The sequence below is a fragment of the Micropterus salmoides genome, unplaced genomic scaffold (assembly GCF_014851395.1).
Source record: "Micropterus salmoides isolate LMB-PRFRI ecotype aquatic unplaced genomic scaffold, ASM1485139v1 Ms_hic_scaffold_16, whole genome shotgun sequence".
Classification (NCBI taxonomy): Eukaryota; Metazoa; Chordata; class Actinopteri; order Centrarchiformes; family Centrarchidae; genus Micropterus; species Micropterus salmoides.
The window spans coordinates 23,087,498-23,107,932 of record NW_024040707.1 but is presented as its reverse complement, the minus strand read 5'-3'; the positions used below and the strand labels follow the sequence as shown (position 1 = coordinate 23,107,932).

The window sequence follows — 20,435 nt, the reverse complement described above, 5'->3', positions numbered from 1 at the left end:
AATCCAAAGTAAAAGTACAAAATTGTGAAAAGGGTGGAGGTGGTTTCAATAAGGGTAAAATAAGTATTCAGATCTTGTACTTTTATAAAAGTAATAATACAACAATGTAAAGATACTCCATTTCAAGTAAAAGTCCTGCATTCAAAATCTTAGTAGTATTATCAGTAAAATTAAAGTTAAGCGAGTTAAAGTACTCATTATGCTGAATGGCCTCTTTCATAGTATTACATACATTATAGTATTATCACTGATACATTAATGTGTGAGAAGCATTTCTGTTGAAGCTGATCAATATAGAACTGATTCTAATGATGTACTTTTAATATTTCCTCCGTCTAATCTGTATCTTGAAACAAGAAAGAATGAGGCAGGTCAAGGCACTACAATTAAGAAAATGTGGATTTTTAGATAATTCTTGTTTTACAGGTTGAAATATCCATGGAATGTTTTTTTCACTTAAGAAAATAAAACATTTAAGGACTCAATGCCAGACTGAAATTGACTCAATAAAAGGGAGATTCTTTTCATTGTGCCATGTATTCAGTTTTAGAAGCAAATTAGTAGCTAACTATGGCTGTCAAATAAATGTAGTGGAGTAAGAAGTACAATATTTCCCTCTAAAATGTAGTGTAATAAAAGTATAAAGTAGTTAATACACTAATTGAAACTCCCCATGTGGATTCATAGCCTACCTGTAATCTCATCTCACTCATGTCATCAATAAGGAGTAGTGACTTTTGATAACATACAACAAGCTGGTCATTGATTGGTTAATTACAAAATTTTCTATGTACAAACACAGGCTTGGATTTTTGCTTCTGTTGGCATCCGCCCACTATGACGCTACTTCTGGCCAGCCATCGGCCCCTCTGTTTACAGATGAGTGAGGGAATAACAGCTTGGCACAAAGGATTACAGTTTTAGAGGGCAAACGATGAACAAGGTGGGTCAGAGCAGCATTCGTCAGGGTGATTTTTCATTACTGACTTAGACCATAGAAAAATAAATGAAAGGAAATAAACTGTTCCCTTCCCTTTGAGTGTATTTGGTGTCATTGGAAAGCATATGATACAGTATTCTGTGAATATACAACTTTAAACAAAACCAAGAGACTTTTTTAAGGACGTAAATAGGAATATGGTATGTTCAGGAATTGGAAGAGAAGAGTTGCTTTAATATTGGATTTACAAAAAAGACTTTAGGTATGTATCTAAATGAGATAATATAATCAAAATAAAAGGATATCACATGTCAGATCACTCATCACTGCCAATGTCAAGAACCATTAATCACAAAGTTCACTTCCAAGGCAGAGAGGCACTTCATGGTTTACACTGATATAATCACATGACTATAGTACATAATCCCATTGCAAAGCTGCTACAGGATGTTTTAGCATGTATCATGAAACAAAACTAATCAATATCACTGTCTGCTATCTACAAGCTAAAATAATCACCAGACAAACATATTTTGAGGAGTTACAACACAGAAACAAAACCACAGTCCACAAAATAAACAGCCATAAAATTTGCACTGCAGTGTAGTTTTTAAAAAAAGGTGCTATATGGATACACCAACTACAAATACATTTTGACACTTGTTAGATTAACATAAAGAAACAAGTCCACTGTTGTGAAGACTGAGGACCTCTGTTTCACACCAGTTGCATTACTCATTATATAACTATTAATATTACTTTTAGCTTTTTTCAACTTTATATATATTTATATATATTATATGGGACATGATTTTATCATCAGTCTGTCACTTCATAAGCTTCTACAGACTGAAAGCTTTAGCTCTCTTTGCACTGGGACATCAGTACCATGTTGTTTTAAGTAGTAAGAAATGTGAACTCTTTTTAGAACAATTACAAAGTACAGTTTGTACTTCTATCTGTCTTTGTGCCAGCAATGCAGCACTTTCCCCATGAAATCTATCCCTTTAAAACAGTGTAAAAACCAGTAGAGGCTGCCAGTCATCTCAGCAATGGATTGTTTCCCTTTAGCATATGTACTGATAACTGATGCTAAAACGCATACATTGTTGAAGCCGTAAAAAAAAATTTAAACTTTTTTTAGTGTGTATGTTTGAGACAATTGTTTTCTTTTTCCATTTGTTTTTCTGGATGTCATCCCCTGTTTCAAAACACTGGTGAACCAGGAGGCTATAATGTTCATGTTCACATAAGAAATATGTTCATTCAGATCTGACTTGTATAAAAACATTAGTAAGACAACAACACTGAGGGCTCTATTTTCCTGCATGGGTAAAGTCAGTGCAAGGGCATACACAGTTTTCCTCCAAACGTGTTTGCGCCAAGGTGGGAGAAGAACAGCAGCTGAGGCTATGTTTATGCTGATTAGGCCGCGCAGTACAATTTCAGTACTAATTTTGGCACAAAATTGCATTTGTGTTAAAACCTGCTCATAATACTTCTAGCAGACGCAGGGTGATTTGTGTGGCTTTAGTGTGCACAGATGCACACAGACCTCTCCAAAATCCACCTTTCATGTATGTTTTCTTCTTTCTGTTTGCAACATTTTTTCACCTGCTACTGTAGATTGATTTCCACTTTAATGTGGGTTAGAAAGATTCTTACCGGTACCTTACAAACGAAAGAACACAGTTTAAATTTTTTATTAATGAACCTAACTACAACCAGCCGTGCTGATATTCCAGCAGCTGCTGCACCATTAAACACCAGCCACCTTTTCATTCTAGTATTGACAGCATATTTGGGTTGAATTTTTTCATATTTGGGATTTTCTGTTCTGTTTTCTGACTGGACTGAACTGGACTGTTTCATGAAACTCTCAAAAGACCTCAGCCTTTCACTCTGTTTCACCCTGTTCCTGCTTTTAAAGGGGATGAGAGTAGAAGCTCCCCCGGACTCCACCTGCAGATTTGGCTTTCCTTCAAGTAATAATGTATTCAGCCTATCTTTAACGTATCACCCAGCTTTGCCTGGCTGTGCCTGGCTGTGCCTGGTTTCTGTCAACACTTGTGTCCCCAGAATAGCAAAAAAATTGCTCATGGCCATTTGTGTTTGCGCCTCGAGATTTTGCTTGTGTTTGTGCACCCTATTTTAGAAAAATAGACCCCTAAGCCTGGATGTACAGAGGAAGAGACAATGTTATGTTCTTTTTCTTTTTAAACAGATTAATAATGTTTGTGTATAAAATAATTATAAAAAAACATCTTTGTGTAAATCCAACCTCACATGCGCTTCATTCCATGGCAAATTGATGGAATAAAGATCATTTACACTGCATCTTAAAGATGCTCTTCATGAGAGCCCTGTATATTTGGTAATACATTCATGTCAATTCCCGTTATCTCTCTAACAACAGACTTCCAGGCAAAACATTTGTCATATTTTAATCTTAAATGCCTCACCGGCAGGCTAGCTTCCTTTCTGCTACACCTTCAATTTGGAAATCCCTTATTCAAACATGATCAATGTCATGTGGGATTTCTGCAATGGTGCATGAGTAGCTCTTATTTTCATGAGATCTTAACTCAAAAGAGGTGTGATCACTGTATTAAATCAAACATCTGAACAGTTAACTCCAGCGTCACAGAAAGCTGTCCTCGCTGCCGACAAAGGAGAAGCCATTGAAGGCGTTGTTGGAGCTGGTACTGGCGTTGAACTCAGGGGTCTGGCTCACTGAGTTAGGAACCATTTCTCTGGTGAACTCTGGATCAATATGCTGAGTGTCAGCTGGGCCTCTCTGAAAGATGCAACAGTTTAAGTGATAAGTGATAATGCCTGACAAGGTGTGAAACAAAACCCACCTAAGGATGCACTATCACGCTTATTCTGTGGCAGCCTAACAAACAAAAAAGTGGGCTGTAAATATCAGTATTGCCATGGTTACCTGAAGGTTCATATACTGCACATACTGACTTAGGACAGTTCTTAAACTGGTGTATTTATTTATCTATGGCAAGAGGTCTGGACTCTGGTGAGACAGTTCAAGGTTGCAGACTCCAGGGACTCGCAGTGGCATCAGCAGGCAGTCGGTGAGGAAATGCAGGCAGATGTCAAGGAGGACCAGCAGGATGGTGGGCATGTAGCTACAGGGAGCAAGGACAAGTTGGGAGGGTGCGCTGGAGAAGTGTGTTTCGTGGAAGACAATTGCAGAGGCTATCTCCAAAGCTGTGGCCAAATACAAGCATGCCCACATCCAGAGAAAAAAACTTTTGTCAGGGTAGGTGAGCTGCCTCAGTCATAGACCAAAACAACGGCCTACTCACCACGGCATCAGACTGGGATCTGCAAGTCGACTTGGGGAGGCAGCTCAAATTCCCAGACTATGACCTGACAATGCACTGCAGAAGAAGACTGTAAATGTGCCTCTATTGTGCCTTTATGACAAATAGCAGAAGCGAGGGATGATTTGAGGTTTTTGTTTAAGTTTGTTGGCTGATGCCACTAGAAAAGGTTAATTATCGTTGAGGACATATTCGAGAAGCCTGCGATGGACTGGCGATCTGTCCAGGGTGTACCCCGCCTTTCACCCGATGTTAGCTGGCTCCAGCCCCCCTCTACGCAGGATAAGCGGTTGACGATGGATGGATGGATATTTGAGAAGCTACACAAATGTCTAGACAGGCACACACGGCTGACAGAGTGCAAGGAACATATTAAACATGTAAAAGCTTAAAAGGCATGAGGAGTAAAAGACAGGCAGCCTGAAACAACTCACCACATTAGGGTTGTAAGGAGGAGTGATTCTCTTGTGGTAAAGGTCATCCCAGTTGATTGGAGAGAAAAAGATGTGGTTCTTAATTTCCAACTATAAATAAAAGAAAGAAGTTATGTGTTTCCCATTCCTTCACACTGAACTGGACACATTTATGAGGACAAACTGGCACTACAATAATGGTTTGTACAATTATTGTGCTGTTTTAAACTATGAGAAAGAGAGTATAAAGGTAATGTCATTTCGGGCACCTTGGTCTTTTACATTTTCTCAGAGGAAATGGGTTTAGATCTGTTCTCAGAAAATGTCCTCGCCCCTTTTAAAGATGTTTTATACTGTTAGGGCTAAGATCCCAAAGATGAAGTAAGCCCAGTCCTCCACTAAAGCAAAATTTAATGGAGTAGTCCTTTGAAAATCATCCTTTGTCTAAGACTAGGCTTATGTCTTGTCTGGGAAAACCATCTGAAAGAGATATTTTTAACATAAAACACTCACAAAGTCAGCAATGGCCCCAAGGCGTCTGTGCTGGTCCTTCTGCAGCAGACCCACCAGCAGAGAGCAGAGGGCCTCAGTCTTCCCTGGAGGAAGTGGCAACGACTTGTGAAGGATCCCATCGTACATTTCATTAACATCACAGCTGTAGAAAGGAGGCTGAAGCGGAGTGATGGGTACAAATATCATTAGCATAAAATTATACAATACAATTGAACACACACATATATATATAAATAAAGTACACCAAAAGTTTCACTATTATTAGTCTCATGACACTGTAGTTTTTATCTTGTCTTCATTGTTCGTGGCTACTACCAGGGATCTACAGGATGTATATTAGATATGTGTATACCTTCGTGACCTCAGTGTAAGGCAAACAAAGAAGGGAAAAGACTTACAAACAAATATGCAACATACATACATACATAAATGCTAAATAGACATATCCTATATGTGTAACAAGAATAAGAGTAGCTCTGTGGAACTGTACTTAGGCATACCAATACTTTAAGCTAATTGCTAAAATCAGTATTTCAATATGCTCACAATTACAATGCTAACATGCAGACATTTAGCAGATATAATAATGTTTGCCATATTCACCATCTTAGTTTTAGCATGCCAGCATTTGCTAATTAGCACTAAACACACAGTACAGTTGATGGTAATGTGGTAAATTGTGCTTTAATTTGGTGATAAAGCTACGTACTGGATAAATTCTAATTTTGACCTGATGGTCCAGGGATCTACAGGATGTATATTAGATATGTGTATACCTTCGTGACCTCAGTGTAAGGCAAACAAAGAAGGGAAAAGACTTACAAACAAATATGCAACATACATACATACATAAATGCTAAATAGACATATCCTATATGTGTAACAAGAATAAGAGTAGCTCTGTGGAACTGTACTTAGGCATACCAATACTTTAAGCTAATTGCTAAAATCAGTATTTCAATATGCTCACAATTACAATGCTAACATGCAGACATTTAGCAGATATAATAATGTTTGCCATATTCACCATCTTAGTTTTAGCATGCCAGCATTTGCTAATTAGCACTAAACACACAGTACAGTTGATGGTAATGTGGTAAATTGTGCTTTAATTTGGTGATAAAGCTACGTACTGGATAAATTCTAATTTTGACCTGATGGTGGCACTATTTGAAATATTAAGGGATCACCAAGTGATTGCAATTCATCCTGAGAACATGACATTTCACTTCAAACCAAAAATGTCCAACTGTTGGCTGAATAACAAAGGTGGTAGGATTTGTCCTCTGGGGACCATGAATATATGTACACAATTTCACGGTAATCCATCCAGTAGTAGTTCAGATATTTCGGTCTAGACCAAAGTGGACTGACCAACTGACAAACAGACATTGTCATCCATAGAGCTATGCCACTTACACAGCTACAAAGGGCAACATTTCTATCAAATTTGCTGTATATATTCACAAACACATTTCTCTAGCACTGCCATCAGGCCCAAATTTGTATTTGTACACTAATTATAAAAATCTGATGTGCATGTAATTTACTGAGCACATTCATGATCCCTGGGTGAAATGTTGACCTTTATACATACACTGTATTGTAGAATAATATGTAGAGACACAAACACACATACCAGGCTGTAGATCATCTCATAGAGCACTGCTCCCAGACACCACCAGTCCACTGTCCTGTCATATGGTTCCTTACGAAGAACCTCCGGTGCCAAGTACTGCAGAGAGACAGACAGAAAAAGAGGAACAATGAAAGAGAGAAAAATTGAGAATGGAGGAGGTAGAGAAACAAAAGAAGAGAGAAAGTAGACATGACTGTAAACCTCATGGGCAAGTCCGCTTTCTACAACTGGCTTTTCTAACTATACTGCAAGTCAACAATTCTTAGCCAGTAAAAACATTGAATATTGATCTGTCAACAGTCTAAACCCTCATCATGTATCATATACAGTATGTTGTATGTTGACATGTCATAAAATATCGATATATGGATTTTTTCACTCACTTCTGGAGTCCCACAGAAAGTCGAGGTGGTTCCCTCTGGCTCTACGTCTTCTTTGCACAGCCCAAAATCTGTCAGTACCACATGGCCCTAGAGACATCAAAAATAAACAGGAACTAATATTTACATCTCAATAAAACAAGTATAATTACAATTACAATTACTACAATAAAGAAGAGGAGTTTAAGTTTACAGAAACAAATGTGTCGAATCTGACTCACCTGAGAGTCTAAGAGAATATTCTCTGGCTTCAGATCTCTGCAGTGGACAAGAAGCACATTATCAAGATAGAAAGTAGAAAATAGATAATTTGTGAATTTACTGTTTTGTGTTTTACAGTAAAAGCCATGAGCCTTTACAGTTTGGGTGTAATAGATAATCATTCAGGCCAACTCAGAGGGGTATTTCAATAACAGTGTGTTTAAGTGTGAGTCTGTCTAACCTGTAAACAATGTTGAGAGAATGAAGATAGCCGATAGCACTCGCTACCTCAGCTGTGTAGAACCTCGCTCTGGGCTCTGAGAAAAACCTCTCTCTTTGCAGGTGGAAAAACAACTTCAGAAAGACAGTAAGAGAGAGAATAACAGGTGGATGGATAGACAGAGCATGGAGAGGACGGAGGAAGAAATTAAAATGACCAGAGTTGTTAGAAGAGAACAGAGAATTGAGGGATGAAGAGACAGGCAAAGTGACAGAATGAGGAAGGAAACCAGAGTAGTTAAGGTAGAGATTATTTTTCAAACAGCAATGGCTACACACATAACATGCAGGATAAAAATATTAAAAATACGTTCAACCAGGGTATGGGGCTCCAACTACACAGCACAAAAGCACAGCAAAGAATCTGTGTTTGAAAACAGGTCAGCTGGCTGCACGCCAACGAGCTGTGTCTGATTTGATTTGATAAGCGGAAATAAAGGATTACTTATTAGGGATTGTTACAGTGCAGACTGCTGTATCCCAGCTGAACAACAAGGAAACAAAATGAACAGGAATACAATGATATGATGTTTAACCTGCTTTCGCCCTTCGCTTCAAGGTCTTACTCCAGTTCATTCACAGAGTGGATTTTTACACTAATAGCCTTGGTAAATTCATTTATTTTGTCAAGATTGACACCACTTGGTTGTGTGTACATTAAATATGAAGGCCAGTTAACTGGCTTTGCATAAAGACTGGAAGCAGGAAGAAACGGATGGTATTTATTGATCTATCTGCGGTCAAAGCAGTTTGTTTCATCAGTTGAGAAGATTTCACAGGAAGTTATATAGTCATATGCCTTAATTTCTAGTCAATTTCTGACCATGTCCAATGAAGTACTGATATGAAAATAAAGTATTCTATGTTAATTTACTTATTTATTTAGTTTAGGACACATACCTCTCCCCCATTCACATAGTCAAGGACAAAGTACAGCTTCTCTGGGGTCTGGAAGGAGTAGTGGAGCCGAACCAGAAAGGGATGTTTCAGACTCTTCAGAAGCACATTTCTTTCTGCCATAATGTTCTTTTGCTAAAGAGAGAAAAGAGAAAAATAAGTTGGTGATAGGTAGGGTCTGGTAGGGAAATGGGGTCTAAATGAACAATAAACAATAAATAAAAGACAGGAAGTATGCAAGAATCTTTTGTTTGAGTTAACAGAGTTGTTTTGATGCTGCATGTTCTGAATTTCTCTTATGGCTCATAGCATTCATCACATTGCTTGAAAAGCAAGTCAGACTATCTTTCCTGTTCCTTTTTACTATATACTGTAAATATCATGCTTTAAGAAAACTGCAAAACCCTATGACTAAAAAACAACAACAATGACCCTGGTAGAACTATATTTGTATTCTTTGCAGATTCAAATTGTAAAAGGTTGTATAACCACTTCAGTACAGCTAAGCGCAATAAGGATCTCTGTTCAAACTGAGAAAGCTTGTGTTTATTTGGAGTGAAGTTACTGTACACACATGCTTCTGCACAAACTAGTTATGTAAAAAGAATTTTTTAATGCTGATGCTGTGTAAATTAACCACAGAGCATGAGGGTGGAAATGTTAACTACTAGGCCACCACTTGTTAGACTTTTCAGGTATTCCTGTGTAAAATCACTGAGAAAATGACTTACACACCACAATAGCTGTAACACTCTTTTCAGCCAATGGTTTGACACTGTCACCATTTTAGGGACTTTGATAACACAGAACAACATGCATTATTTATATTTATGAAATAAGAGGAATGCACACTGAGTAATGTTAAACAACAGCCTACGAAAAGGAAGCTACCAAGGTGAAGCTAACATCAATGAAACAGTAGCCTGCAGAGACACTCTGCCTCAAAGTAGAAAGAGAAAGAAGCTGAGGAAGAGGGTGGAGGATGAGCTGGAGGAGAGGTAAAAATATTTGTAAAAGGAGTCAGAGCATAACAAGGAGAAGTGTCAAAGAGAAGAGTCACAAGGGAAATGAGAAGGGACGCGTAGAATCACGAGGGAGTGGAGTATGAAGGGATGATGATGAGACAAAGCAGTATTGAAGCAGACAGCATGAGAAGAAGAGAAACTATGTCCATTTCTCTCCATGTTGGCTGTATGAGAGGAACCACAAAACTCTGACGTGGCCAATTAAAAGACATCAGAGTGAGATGGTGATTCAGTTAAATTAAATTATATTTTATTTATATCGAACCAATAAATAACAGAAGTGGTCTCATTGCCCAATTGATTTAGAGCAGGTTTAGACTGTAGTCCATGTAAAAATTACAGAACCCACCTCCCTTTAACAGGCAGAAACCTTGAGCAGAACCCAGACTCAGGGTGGGTGGCCAACTGCCTCAACTGGTTGGGTTGAGTGAGAAAGAGAGAGAGCAGGACCCAAACACGGACTTGATAGATATAACTGGGTATCATCTGCATACTAATTAAAGTTTATGGAATGTTTCGTAATAATATTTTCTAAAGGAAGAGGGGTGGGGATGGCGCTACGAATAAGACACATGCCTTCGGTGTGAGAGACCGGGGTTCAATCCCCCATTGTGACCCATCCACCATTGTGTCCCTGAGCAAGACACTTAACCCTTAGTTGCTCCAGAGGTGTGCGACCTCTGAAATGTATAGCAATTGTAAGTCGCTTTGGATAAAAGCGTCAGCTAAATGTAATGTAATGGCAGGTGAATAGGATTGGTCCCAGCACAGAACCTTGTGGAACTCCATGACTTACTTTGCGTGCATGGAGGATTCATCGTTTACATGTACAAACTGAGACTGGTCTGATAAATAGGACTTAAACCAGCTTAGAGTGGTTCCTTTAGTGCAAACTAAATGTTCCAATCTCTGGTCAATGTTGTGGAATGCAGCACTAAGATCTAACAAGAAAAGTACAGAGACAGCTCGTTTGTCTGTTGCAATTAGAAGATAATATTGTAATTTTCACCAGTGCTGTCTCTGTGCTATGATTCACTCTAAATCCTGACTGGAAGTCCTCAAATAAACTATTGCTATGTAGAAAGTCACATAACTGATTGGCAACTGCTTTCTCAATGACCTTAGAGAGAAAGGGAAGGTTAGACTGTCTATAGTTGGCTAAAACCCCTGGATCAAGAGTGGGCTTTTTAAGAAGAGGTTTAATTACAGCTACTTTAAAGAGGTCCTATTATGCTCTTTTTCAGGTTCATACCAGAACACCTCTTTTCACCCTGTGAGTTTTAGCTATGGAGTGATGCGTCTCACCTCTACAAGATCTTTGTTAGGAGTTGCACATGCGCAGTTCCTAGTTAAGGACTAGGGTAGAGTGGGGTTAGACGCCCCCCCTAAGCTCAATGTCTATTTGCTTACACCTAAAATAATATTTTATAGGGTTTTTTGTATCTTGGAGATAGCCATGCTCAGGGTAACATAATATAAAGTAAAATAAATACTTACAGTTGAGAAATTAATTTGAATTTAATCAAATGTAAATTTTAGGAGAAAGGCATTTTTCCCAGCTAGTGTGCTAAGATGTCCCCCCCTATGGCGTAAGACCCCCCCCAGCTTAATGTCTACTTTCTGATACATTAAAGAACATTTTATTGATTTTTTGTATCTTTAAGAAGGCCATGCTTTGGATAACATATTAAAAAATAAATAAATAGCTACAGTTGACAAATTAATTTGTATTTAATCAAATGTATTTTTTAGGGAAAGGGCATTTTCCACATGGGGTAAGATGCCCCCTCTATGGGTAAGATTTTACTACTTTAACCAAAAACTATAAAAATCTTTCTCTCTAAACAATTACATAACTTATCTTAAGGCTTCCCTTAATGTAAATATATATAAGTTGAACACAATAAAAAATAAAGTACAGTTTATTTTAACTGACAAAAAAATTAGATCAAATTAGGTCAGAATGGCTTTGATCAAATAATTTTTAGTTCAGTGAGATGAGCGGCACCCAGAAGAAATGTTGAGAAAAAAAATTGTGACATTTTATGTTTTTTGTTAGAATTAGGTGGGCGTCTTACACAAGGGGCGTCTTACCCCATGTTACCCTACTATCCAATCAGAAGAAGAGTAGGACGGGCCCTTAAAAGCCGGTAAACACAGCTTTGGTTCAGCTGTACATGTTCCCCTTTCAGAGTGGTGAGTTATTAATCTGTAACAAATGTATCTTTCATCCATAAAGTTTTAACTGAGCTCTGTCTCTACATCACAGTAACAACTTTATGTCCATTGACTGCCTGGAGGGTAGCTAGTGTTTGGAAGGTAGAGGAGAGGCAGCAGGTGGACATCTTGTCACTGTGTACTGCAGGTTGTGTTTTTCCACCGGTGTTTTTGAGGGCATGTTGGACTAGTCGTTTGGCGAGCATTATGATGCGTCTTTCGCTGTGACATCACAGAAAAGCAGAAGAAAAGGCTGAACTACAAACGACCTGTTTTCAGGCAGTTTAGAGCAGAGTTTCTGCGGGAGATGGGAACTCCCTTTGCGCTGGACTTTGAGCTTTTTCACTTTGCAAACCTATTACATGCACAAAAAGGTATAACCCTCAATAAAGGAGAGGGAAAAGCCAAAAAGCAAAACATGACCTCTTTAAAGGACTGGTAAGAATGATCACATCTAGTAAATTAAAAAAAATGCTAACTAAGGGTAAAACTTCTTTAAGCAGCCTAGATGGGAAGAGACAGGATGATGGCTTAGATGACAAAATCACAGTTCACAAATCACAAAGTTAGTTGAATATTGATTGGAGAAAGCAGTCTAAATATATATCAGATTTCACAGCTGTTTCTAAGGTTCCTGAGGTAAGATAAATCAATCCTGGTTGAGGGCAGGAGGTGATGAATTGTGTCTCATAATTAGATTTTTTTTCATTAAAGAAGCTAATGAAGTGGTTACTACTGATGGGTATAGGAATACATGGCTCCATGGAGCTGTGACTCTCTATAAGCCTGGCTACAGTGCTGAAAAGAAACCTGGGGACCTTATTTTCCTCTATTAATGACAAGTAGTATCGCATTTTCAGAGGGCCTTCCTATATGTTTTAAGACTATCTTGCCGGATTAAACGAGATTTTTTCAGATTGGTGGAACACCCTTTCCTTTCCTTTTCACGATGTTTGCTTTAAGTGTGCGTGTTTGGGGGTGATTGTTACATTATCTTGTTTTTTAGAGAGACAAAAGAGTTGAATTTCATTCACAGTGAGCATGCAGTACTATCAACCAGATGATCAATTTGGGAGGGATGCAGATGGAATCACTTCTTAAATTTATCTACAGCACTATCAGATAGACATCAAGTGTAGGAATTGTTGCCTAATGGGGTGAAGTCCAGCAATAGAAACTCAAAAGTTAAATAAATAGTGGTCAGATATAAAAGGATTTGGTAGAATGTCAAATGCCAGAACAAGGTCGAGCGTGTGGTTTAAACAATGAGTGGGTTTATGAGGCAAGTCGAGCTAAAACACAGCACTCATTTCTTGGAGAGAAATTGAAAATGAAGTAAACTACAGTATGATACAATACAAATAATGCATAATAAAACTACAGGAGGCGAGAAACTTAAAGCTGCATCCACAGTGACTCAGTCATGAAGGAAAAGTCTGTTTTCTAGGACTTAGAAGTGCTAGATGTTTTGGTTTTAAGCTATCATAAAGTTACAGAAAAACTAAAAAGAAGAATGAAACAGACCAAACGTCACCAACACTCAACTTCGTTTGAAGCAAATACTCCAATTAAAAAGAAGACAAGTGTGTTTGTGTTGTCAGACAAACACAGAAGTGCCTCAGTTTATTTTATGGGAGTTGTAAAATTTGTCCTTTGTACAGAACAAGCTGTAGATTAGATACGATTCAGATCATGTTGCTGGGTCAAAACACTGTTTACTAACAACACTCAAAGATACACACACACACACACACACACACACACACACACACATCTTCCTCTTGGCTAGATATTTTCCACCCTCATCTACTTTTGCCTGGCACATCAGAAAACTGTACAGTTTCAATCAGTTCATACATTTAAAGGCATTATGTACATATATTTCCAAATATTTTGATCTGAGGGGATTTCAAAAAGAAGTCATTAAGTGAGTTTGGTTTGCGTTGGTGTGGAGGTGGGATTACAATAGACTTAGGATAAGAAAATTGTAAAACCAGAAAAAAACAGTTGTCATCATAAATGGACAATCATGTCAGAAAAACTTTAATACTGGGACAGCAGAACCCACCTCTTTTTTCTTCAGGATGACTTTCTTCTGCAGCACTTTGACGGCGTAGAACTTGTTGTCGGCTTTGAGCTTGGCGAGCAGGACCTGCGTGAAGGTTTGTTTGTTAGCGGTTTGTTTAGTAAACAGCTCGCGCCACCATCTCGACGCACCGCTGTCAGGACATTACATCAAACCCCTCTGAGAACAGTGCACACAACACAGATATGTGATCTGTGGAAACAGATGATACTGAGAAATCTGAGAGGTGTGTTGATACTAAGAAAAAACAGGTCTGATATCGCCCTGCAGCCAGTGAAAACACTATTAACATTACTTTTATGGAGAAAGACACAACACAGGAAAGAGATGTCATTAAGAGATGATTGTATTCATTATGTGAAATACTCCTCTTCCATTGACTAAATGATATTCAGGTAACCTTAAGAAGGCTCAGTGGACTCTAAAGTTAATGATTCATGAAGCCGGCAGCACATTTTGATCAGATAGCAGCAGCAGGTAGACTCTCTGATCCTGTCTGCAATGTCAGCAACAGCTCACTATCTCTCTCTCTCTCACTCTCTCTGTTCTGTCTCACAAGGTCAGTACAATCAAGTCGCTGCTGCTAAATGGATACAGGGAGACTAACTCTTAATCTACATGACCCACCATTAATTACTGCAACTGGGTCTATCATTTGATGTCCTTAATGCCACTCCATGTCACAGAGACGGAGTCTAGTTTAAACCACTTTCACTGAGGAGTCCCTGCTGGTGAGTTATAATAAGGAAACTGCTGAAAGGAAAAACACAAGATATATTCAACAATAAAGAAGTAGATAAATAAGTAATTGCTTCGGTATTACCTTTCCAAAGGTTCCTTTGCCAATGACAGTCAAGAAGTCAAAGTCAGTGGGCCTGGCACTGGAACAAGACAGAGTAATCTATTACATGTACTGCACTGTTTGGTAAACAAACATATACAATAACCTCTGAAGCACTTTATTTGTAATAGCTTGCAAATGATGGAAAAGACATTAACACCCTTCTGTGTTTTAATATGTAAAATACAGAATATAAATGATAAAATATTCAGTTTGTGGGATTTTTGCTGAATTGAGTCTCAAGTCCACTGTGTATGTCATTAAAGAGATCTACAGTATATGCTGATCAGTGAGAGCAGAGCTACTGACTGTGGGTTTGCTGAAGGTCCCAGGTTGACATCATCATGAGAAGAGGTGGAGGGCGACCGCTGCTGAAGGACAAATAACCACAAAACAAGTCAGCAAAAAAGGGAAAACTACACATTGCATTGGTTTGCCTAAATACATATAATAAACAAATAAACCATGAATAAGCTGTGTTTAAAAACAGTCACTTTCATTCAATGGTGCCATTCAACATCTGCATCACTCAACATAATTGAGTCCATGTTCATGTTAAAGTAGCCAATATTTTCAGAAACATTTTTTGTTGAAATTCTCTTTACATCCAGACAGCAATCAATGAATCAACACAAAAATGAGCTTTAAAGCGGATTAATCAAAACTGCTACTTTCAGGTCAAAACATGACGTCGTGTCCACCCTACCACTTCACCAGACCATTTTTGAAAAGTTGCACATCTACACTGAAATACCAAAACAATAGTAAAATAGAGTGAGAAAGACACAGGTGTGTTACTCCTCTTTGTCTAAGTCGGGTAAATATCATTTTTCCTTGAACAACCTTTACAGCCTGAGTCTGGTGTTTTAGATTTTTAACTTGTGTCAAAATCTCCATAAATTAATATCACAAGAACAGTGGCAACAAAAAGCAAAGAATAGTTAGCCTGAAGATAAAAACATGATTTGAGTCATGCTGCCTCATACTGCCTGATTACTGTGTAATTATAGAACACCTGAAGAAAACATCACTTTTAGAGATCATCCTTTTCAAATACAGTACTGTATCTAATGATAAAACTAATCAATTCCATGGATTGGTTGTCTTTGTTTTTGTAATTTTTTGACTCTGCACTACTCATCTCGATCATACTGTAGCTGCGGTGGAGGTATCTTGACCTAACATAACCTAATGTAATGTGAAATCATGTCATGAAATCATGTTGGGTAGACTACATCACAAACAACCACCTACACTCCAGATCTCCCGGATGTTTTGCTAATAATAGAATGAATAAAATAAAGTAAAAGCATCAGACCAGCATAAAAGAGTACAAAGACTAAAATAAACTCACATTACAGTGTGCCATGGCTACTATCCATTCCACTCCCACTGGAGCTCCAGCATCAGTGTTTGACAGACCTGTGAGAGGAGAGGAGGGGAAGGGAGGGGAGAGAAGGTTGCATATGTGGTGAACAGTTTGGGATTCAAACCATCATTATCTCTCCAACGTTTTATCATTTCACAGATAAGATTTCTCATGAGCCCAGACTCAGAGGAAGCTTCAGTTGTGTGTGTGTGCGTGTGTTTCCTACCTGACCTCAGTTTGACAACCTGAGGATCAACAGGACATGGTATTTCTAGTTTGTGAGGACCAAGATGCTGAAACAACAGAAACACAATGACGGACATTGTGTATATATTCTGTGTGTGTGTGTGGGCGGGTGTTTACACAGTCTTTACTTTACTTCCTTATGGAAACAAAGCGCAAGTCATTACATTTTAGGGTATAGACTTGGTTTAAGGTTAGGTTTAAGCAAATATTGCTTATGATTAGGGTGATTCCCCAGTGAATGAATTTAAGTCAACTTAATGGCCCCGAAAGTGATGGAAACATAACTGTGTGTGTGCATGTTGTATCGTCCTGTAGATTATCTTACATCTAGTCTGTTATCACGTTTCTATATCTGTCTTTAATTATTTCTCATCTGGTCTCTTTGTGTCTTTGTACCTGTTTTTTAAGGTTTATTGTTGTTTGTTGTTGTTTGTTGTTGACTGTGTTGTTGTCCTGTGTCTTCTGTCTATTGTTTAAGTTCTTTTATTTAATCCCAGTACCCTTTTCCCAAAGGAGGCCTTTGTCTCCTGCCAGGCTGTTATTGTAAATAAGAAATTGATCTTAATTAACTGGTAAAATAAAGGTATAGTAAAAAATTTAAAAAGTTAGTGTGCATTGTGTGTGTAGGCACCGTATCAGTGAACACGTTTACATGGTAAATATTTTTGTGTCATTCTCACATCTGTCAAAACATACGGGATGACCAAGGTTTCACACACACACACACACACACACACACACACACACAGAAATGAAACAAAAGTCTCTATTATAGTTTATCTTTTCTTCTGGAGCTTCACCTTCACCTATAAATAGATAAACAGACCCGGAATAAATTTTTTTTTTTAATTTAGATTTTGTTTACATAATTCCAGTAATCGATATGTGAGAAACATGTTACACAGATTTTCTTCCTAAAAAAATATTGTTTTATGTTTTATCTCATGTCCTTTAGAGGAGATCTGTAGGGGACATTAGGTCTGAATTGACACAAAAATACATTAAAAGCCATCAATTTGGCATTGATAAGAACTCATTTGCTATCATTATTATTACACTTGTCTCATTTAAAATAATATTTTAACACATTTCATCATGGAAAATTAATATTCAATTTAAAAAAACTTTAATTAAAAAATATTACTACTTAAAAACTTGTTGTTCAATGGGTGACGATCTGAAAATTAGGATGAGTCAGTACACGTACAACGTGATGAACACATCATGCATGGTACATCAGAAGGCAATTCTTGGTCTTTGAGACACAAAAAAACACTTTGCACCTGCAAATACTGCCTGCCTCACTTAGTGCTGTATTCCTTAAAAATATGGAAAATGAGTGGAAGCAAGTCCCATCCTCCCCTACAAAGGACATGGACTTGGAAGTACAGGCTTTCATACACAAAAACCAAAAGCATTATCAACACAAACATGATATTTGTATAAATTTGATCAACTGCCTCTCTAGGGCCATAGAACATGCTTGCTGTGATTTTCGCCATTTTGACAAGACGGAACATTTTCTATGTTGGCCACACCCACATTTGTCTGACATCACTACAAACCCCAGGATGTACTCTACACAGTACATTAGGACTCAAACAGGCTCATGCATGGTGTTTGAAATAGAGGCCTCAATGCCCTGCCCCCCCACAGAGGACAAAAATGAATTGCAGGGTCTCAGGAGGATAAAAACAATGAAGGTGCCAAATTTACCGGTTTTAACCTTAAGATTGCTTTTACTTAAATTTTTTACAGTTGTGATGCAAAGACATTTGAAGGGCACACAGATCTACATGAAATTAATCAAACTGCACCAACAGAAATATCCTGCAGAAATGAAAGTTTAATCCCAAATTATGCTGTCGATCTACTGAAATTGTATGACAATCAAAGCATATGATATTGATAATTATCACAATATATGTCAAATCATTATTTCTTTCAAGTTTAAAGGTCGATTTTTGCTACTGAGTGAAAAAGAAACCAGATGGTTAATTATGTGGTTCAACTTTTCTTTATGGTCAGAATGAGACACATTGATGCCAAACAGGGGATCACTTCACAAATCTGAGGTAGAAAATTCAAAAATATTATGAGACAATCTTTTTTCAAAAATATGATTAATAAATATTTAAAAAGTATTTTAATTGAATTGAATTAAACCAAATATTTTTTTGCAATATATTGAACAATTATTATAATTTATTGAGGAAAATTATACTGTGATAATTATCATTACTGTTTTATTGCCCAGCCTTAATGTAGTCCCATTTTGGAAAGTTGAGGTGTGCTTTCAACAATGTAATTTCCCCATAGTAAATTAATCTACATGTTATCGCTAACTTCTTTCTGTTCGCAAAAAAAGGTCCATGAAGTCCTCACAGTCTGCTGTGCAAATTGCATATAATTTAAAATTGTCCATTTTATATAGGCTACCCCTGCAATCCAAAGGATGTAATAAGGACACAGAGCAATACAAAGAGGACATGTCTGTAGGTATTTCAAATGATCACTATGGGGAAATTTAAGTCAATTTTAAAGGACTGAGAAAATAGGACTCTTTGTCAATGTGACTGCTTCTAAATTTTCACTGAAATGGTTTTAGTTAATTGTACCTGTTAATGTGTTATAACTGGAATTTTGCCCTTGACCTTGTACTGCATACTGTACAAGGTCTTGGCCAGGTCACTCTTGAAAGAGATTTTACATTAACCTGGTTATATAAAAGATATATATTTAGATAACTTTTTAAAATAACACAGAGCTTGCAGGCAAGTAAAGCGACCACTTATGCCAACAACAGTCAGGGAAAACTTCCAGAGGCAAACAGCTGCTCGCTGTCCAAAGGTTTATTACTCAGAACAGGGAGGAGGTTCTGAATCACTTATAGCCTAAACTCCAAAAATCTAAAAATCTGCATCAAACAAGACATGTTTTCTTTCAGATAATTGAAACCCTGACAGAAAAGAACCATAATCCCACAATATGCCCTGTCGGAGATAGATACCCCAAATCAAATTTCATTAAAGAAGAAACATGTCACACTACAAGTTGGTGATCTGAATAAGAGTTAAAAATGTTTCTCAGTCAAAGACCAACAAAATATGACAAGGATTCTATAAAAACCTGTCACAACCTGAACTCTGCATAGGCCAACAGTGACATCACCGGTAGATCAATAACCTGAGGTCACTATAAACTCATTAAGTATCTCAGATATCATGTCTGTTTCATGTTTTAGCATTATACCACAGCAGTGCAATAAGGTTACTAGCAAGTTGACTAGCTGACCCCCTTTTAGGACCAACAGTGCTGATTAGGAGAAAAGTGATATAAATAACCTGGCATGTGTTTCATCCCCCAAAATAGAAAATAATCTCTGTAATTTAGGCATAAACAAGCACTATAAAGATGATCCGGGTTATCAATGTAAAATCAATACAATGCTCACCTTTGTGAAGAGGATGCGGAGATAAATGTGCAAGCAGGGTTCTCGGTTCAAGACACTGAGGAGACTCAAATCGGAGACCCGGCAGAGCTGCAGGAGGTTCACAGTTGGAACTGATCTGAGGTCAGCTTTTGTTATTTTAGACGGTCATGAAGGAAGGTCGACTTCAAGAGAGTGAATCATTGATGAAAAGTTACAGAGCTAAAAAAAATAAGGCGGAGCAAGGCTTCAGACCTCAAGTGACTGCGCGTGTGTGTTTGAAACTGGAGAGGTTTGGCTGTCCAGACTTCAGAAGAAAGTAACTTCCTGTCTCTGCTCTTCACTTTCAAAATAAAACAAGTAGCCTATACTTTTTTTTTTTTTACTTTGGACATTTATCTGTATTTTTAGAACAAAGGTCATTAGAAAACAATTTTTATTTTGTACAATAAAAAATCTCATTATTTATAGATTACAATAAATGTATGAATTCAACATCATTTGTGTACAGAGGATGATTATGAAATATTGTTACTAATGTAATGAATGCTTGTGAGTCACTGCTAATATTCATTTCATTCTTTCATCTTTCTTAATAACAATAATTTGCTCAGCAGT

General features: G+C 37.6%; 1 protein-coding gene across 4 annotated transcripts; it reads right to left on the bottom strand.

Moving 5' to 3' along the window:
• Nucleotides 1-1,024: 1,024 nt before the first annotated feature.
• sgk2a (serum/glucocorticoid regulated kinase 2a) lies at nucleotides 1,025-20,097 on the bottom strand. 4 transcript variants are annotated; one of them, XM_038723224.1, is made up of 14 exons: nucleotides 19,842-20,097; nucleotides 16,368-16,434; nucleotides 16,127-16,194; nucleotides 15,082-15,143; nucleotides 14,755-14,812; nucleotides 13,914-13,997; nucleotides 8,607-8,738; nucleotides 7,669-7,781; nucleotides 7,448-7,484; nucleotides 7,230-7,316; nucleotides 6,847-6,942; nucleotides 5,208-5,363; nucleotides 4,716-4,805; nucleotides 1,025-3,737 (listed from the first exon to the last, which is right to left on the bottom strand). In XM_038723224.1, exons 3-14 carry the CDS (start codon nucleotides 16,139-16,141, stop codon nucleotides 3,582-3,584), a joined length of 1,086 nt encoding a protein of 361 aa, XP_038579152.1. In that variant the 5' UTR covers nucleotides 16,142-16,194; nucleotides 16,368-16,434; nucleotides 19,842-20,097; the 3' UTR covers nucleotides 1,025-3,581. The 4 variants fall into 4 exon arrangements, with proteins under 4 accessions (XP_038579152.1, XP_038579154.1, XP_038579151.1 ...); XM_038723226.1 differs by having other exon boundaries at nucleotides 15,082-15,140; XM_038723223.1 differs by lacking the exon at nucleotides 16,368-16,434.
• Between the last annotated feature and the right edge of the window lie 338 nt (nucleotides 20,098-20,435).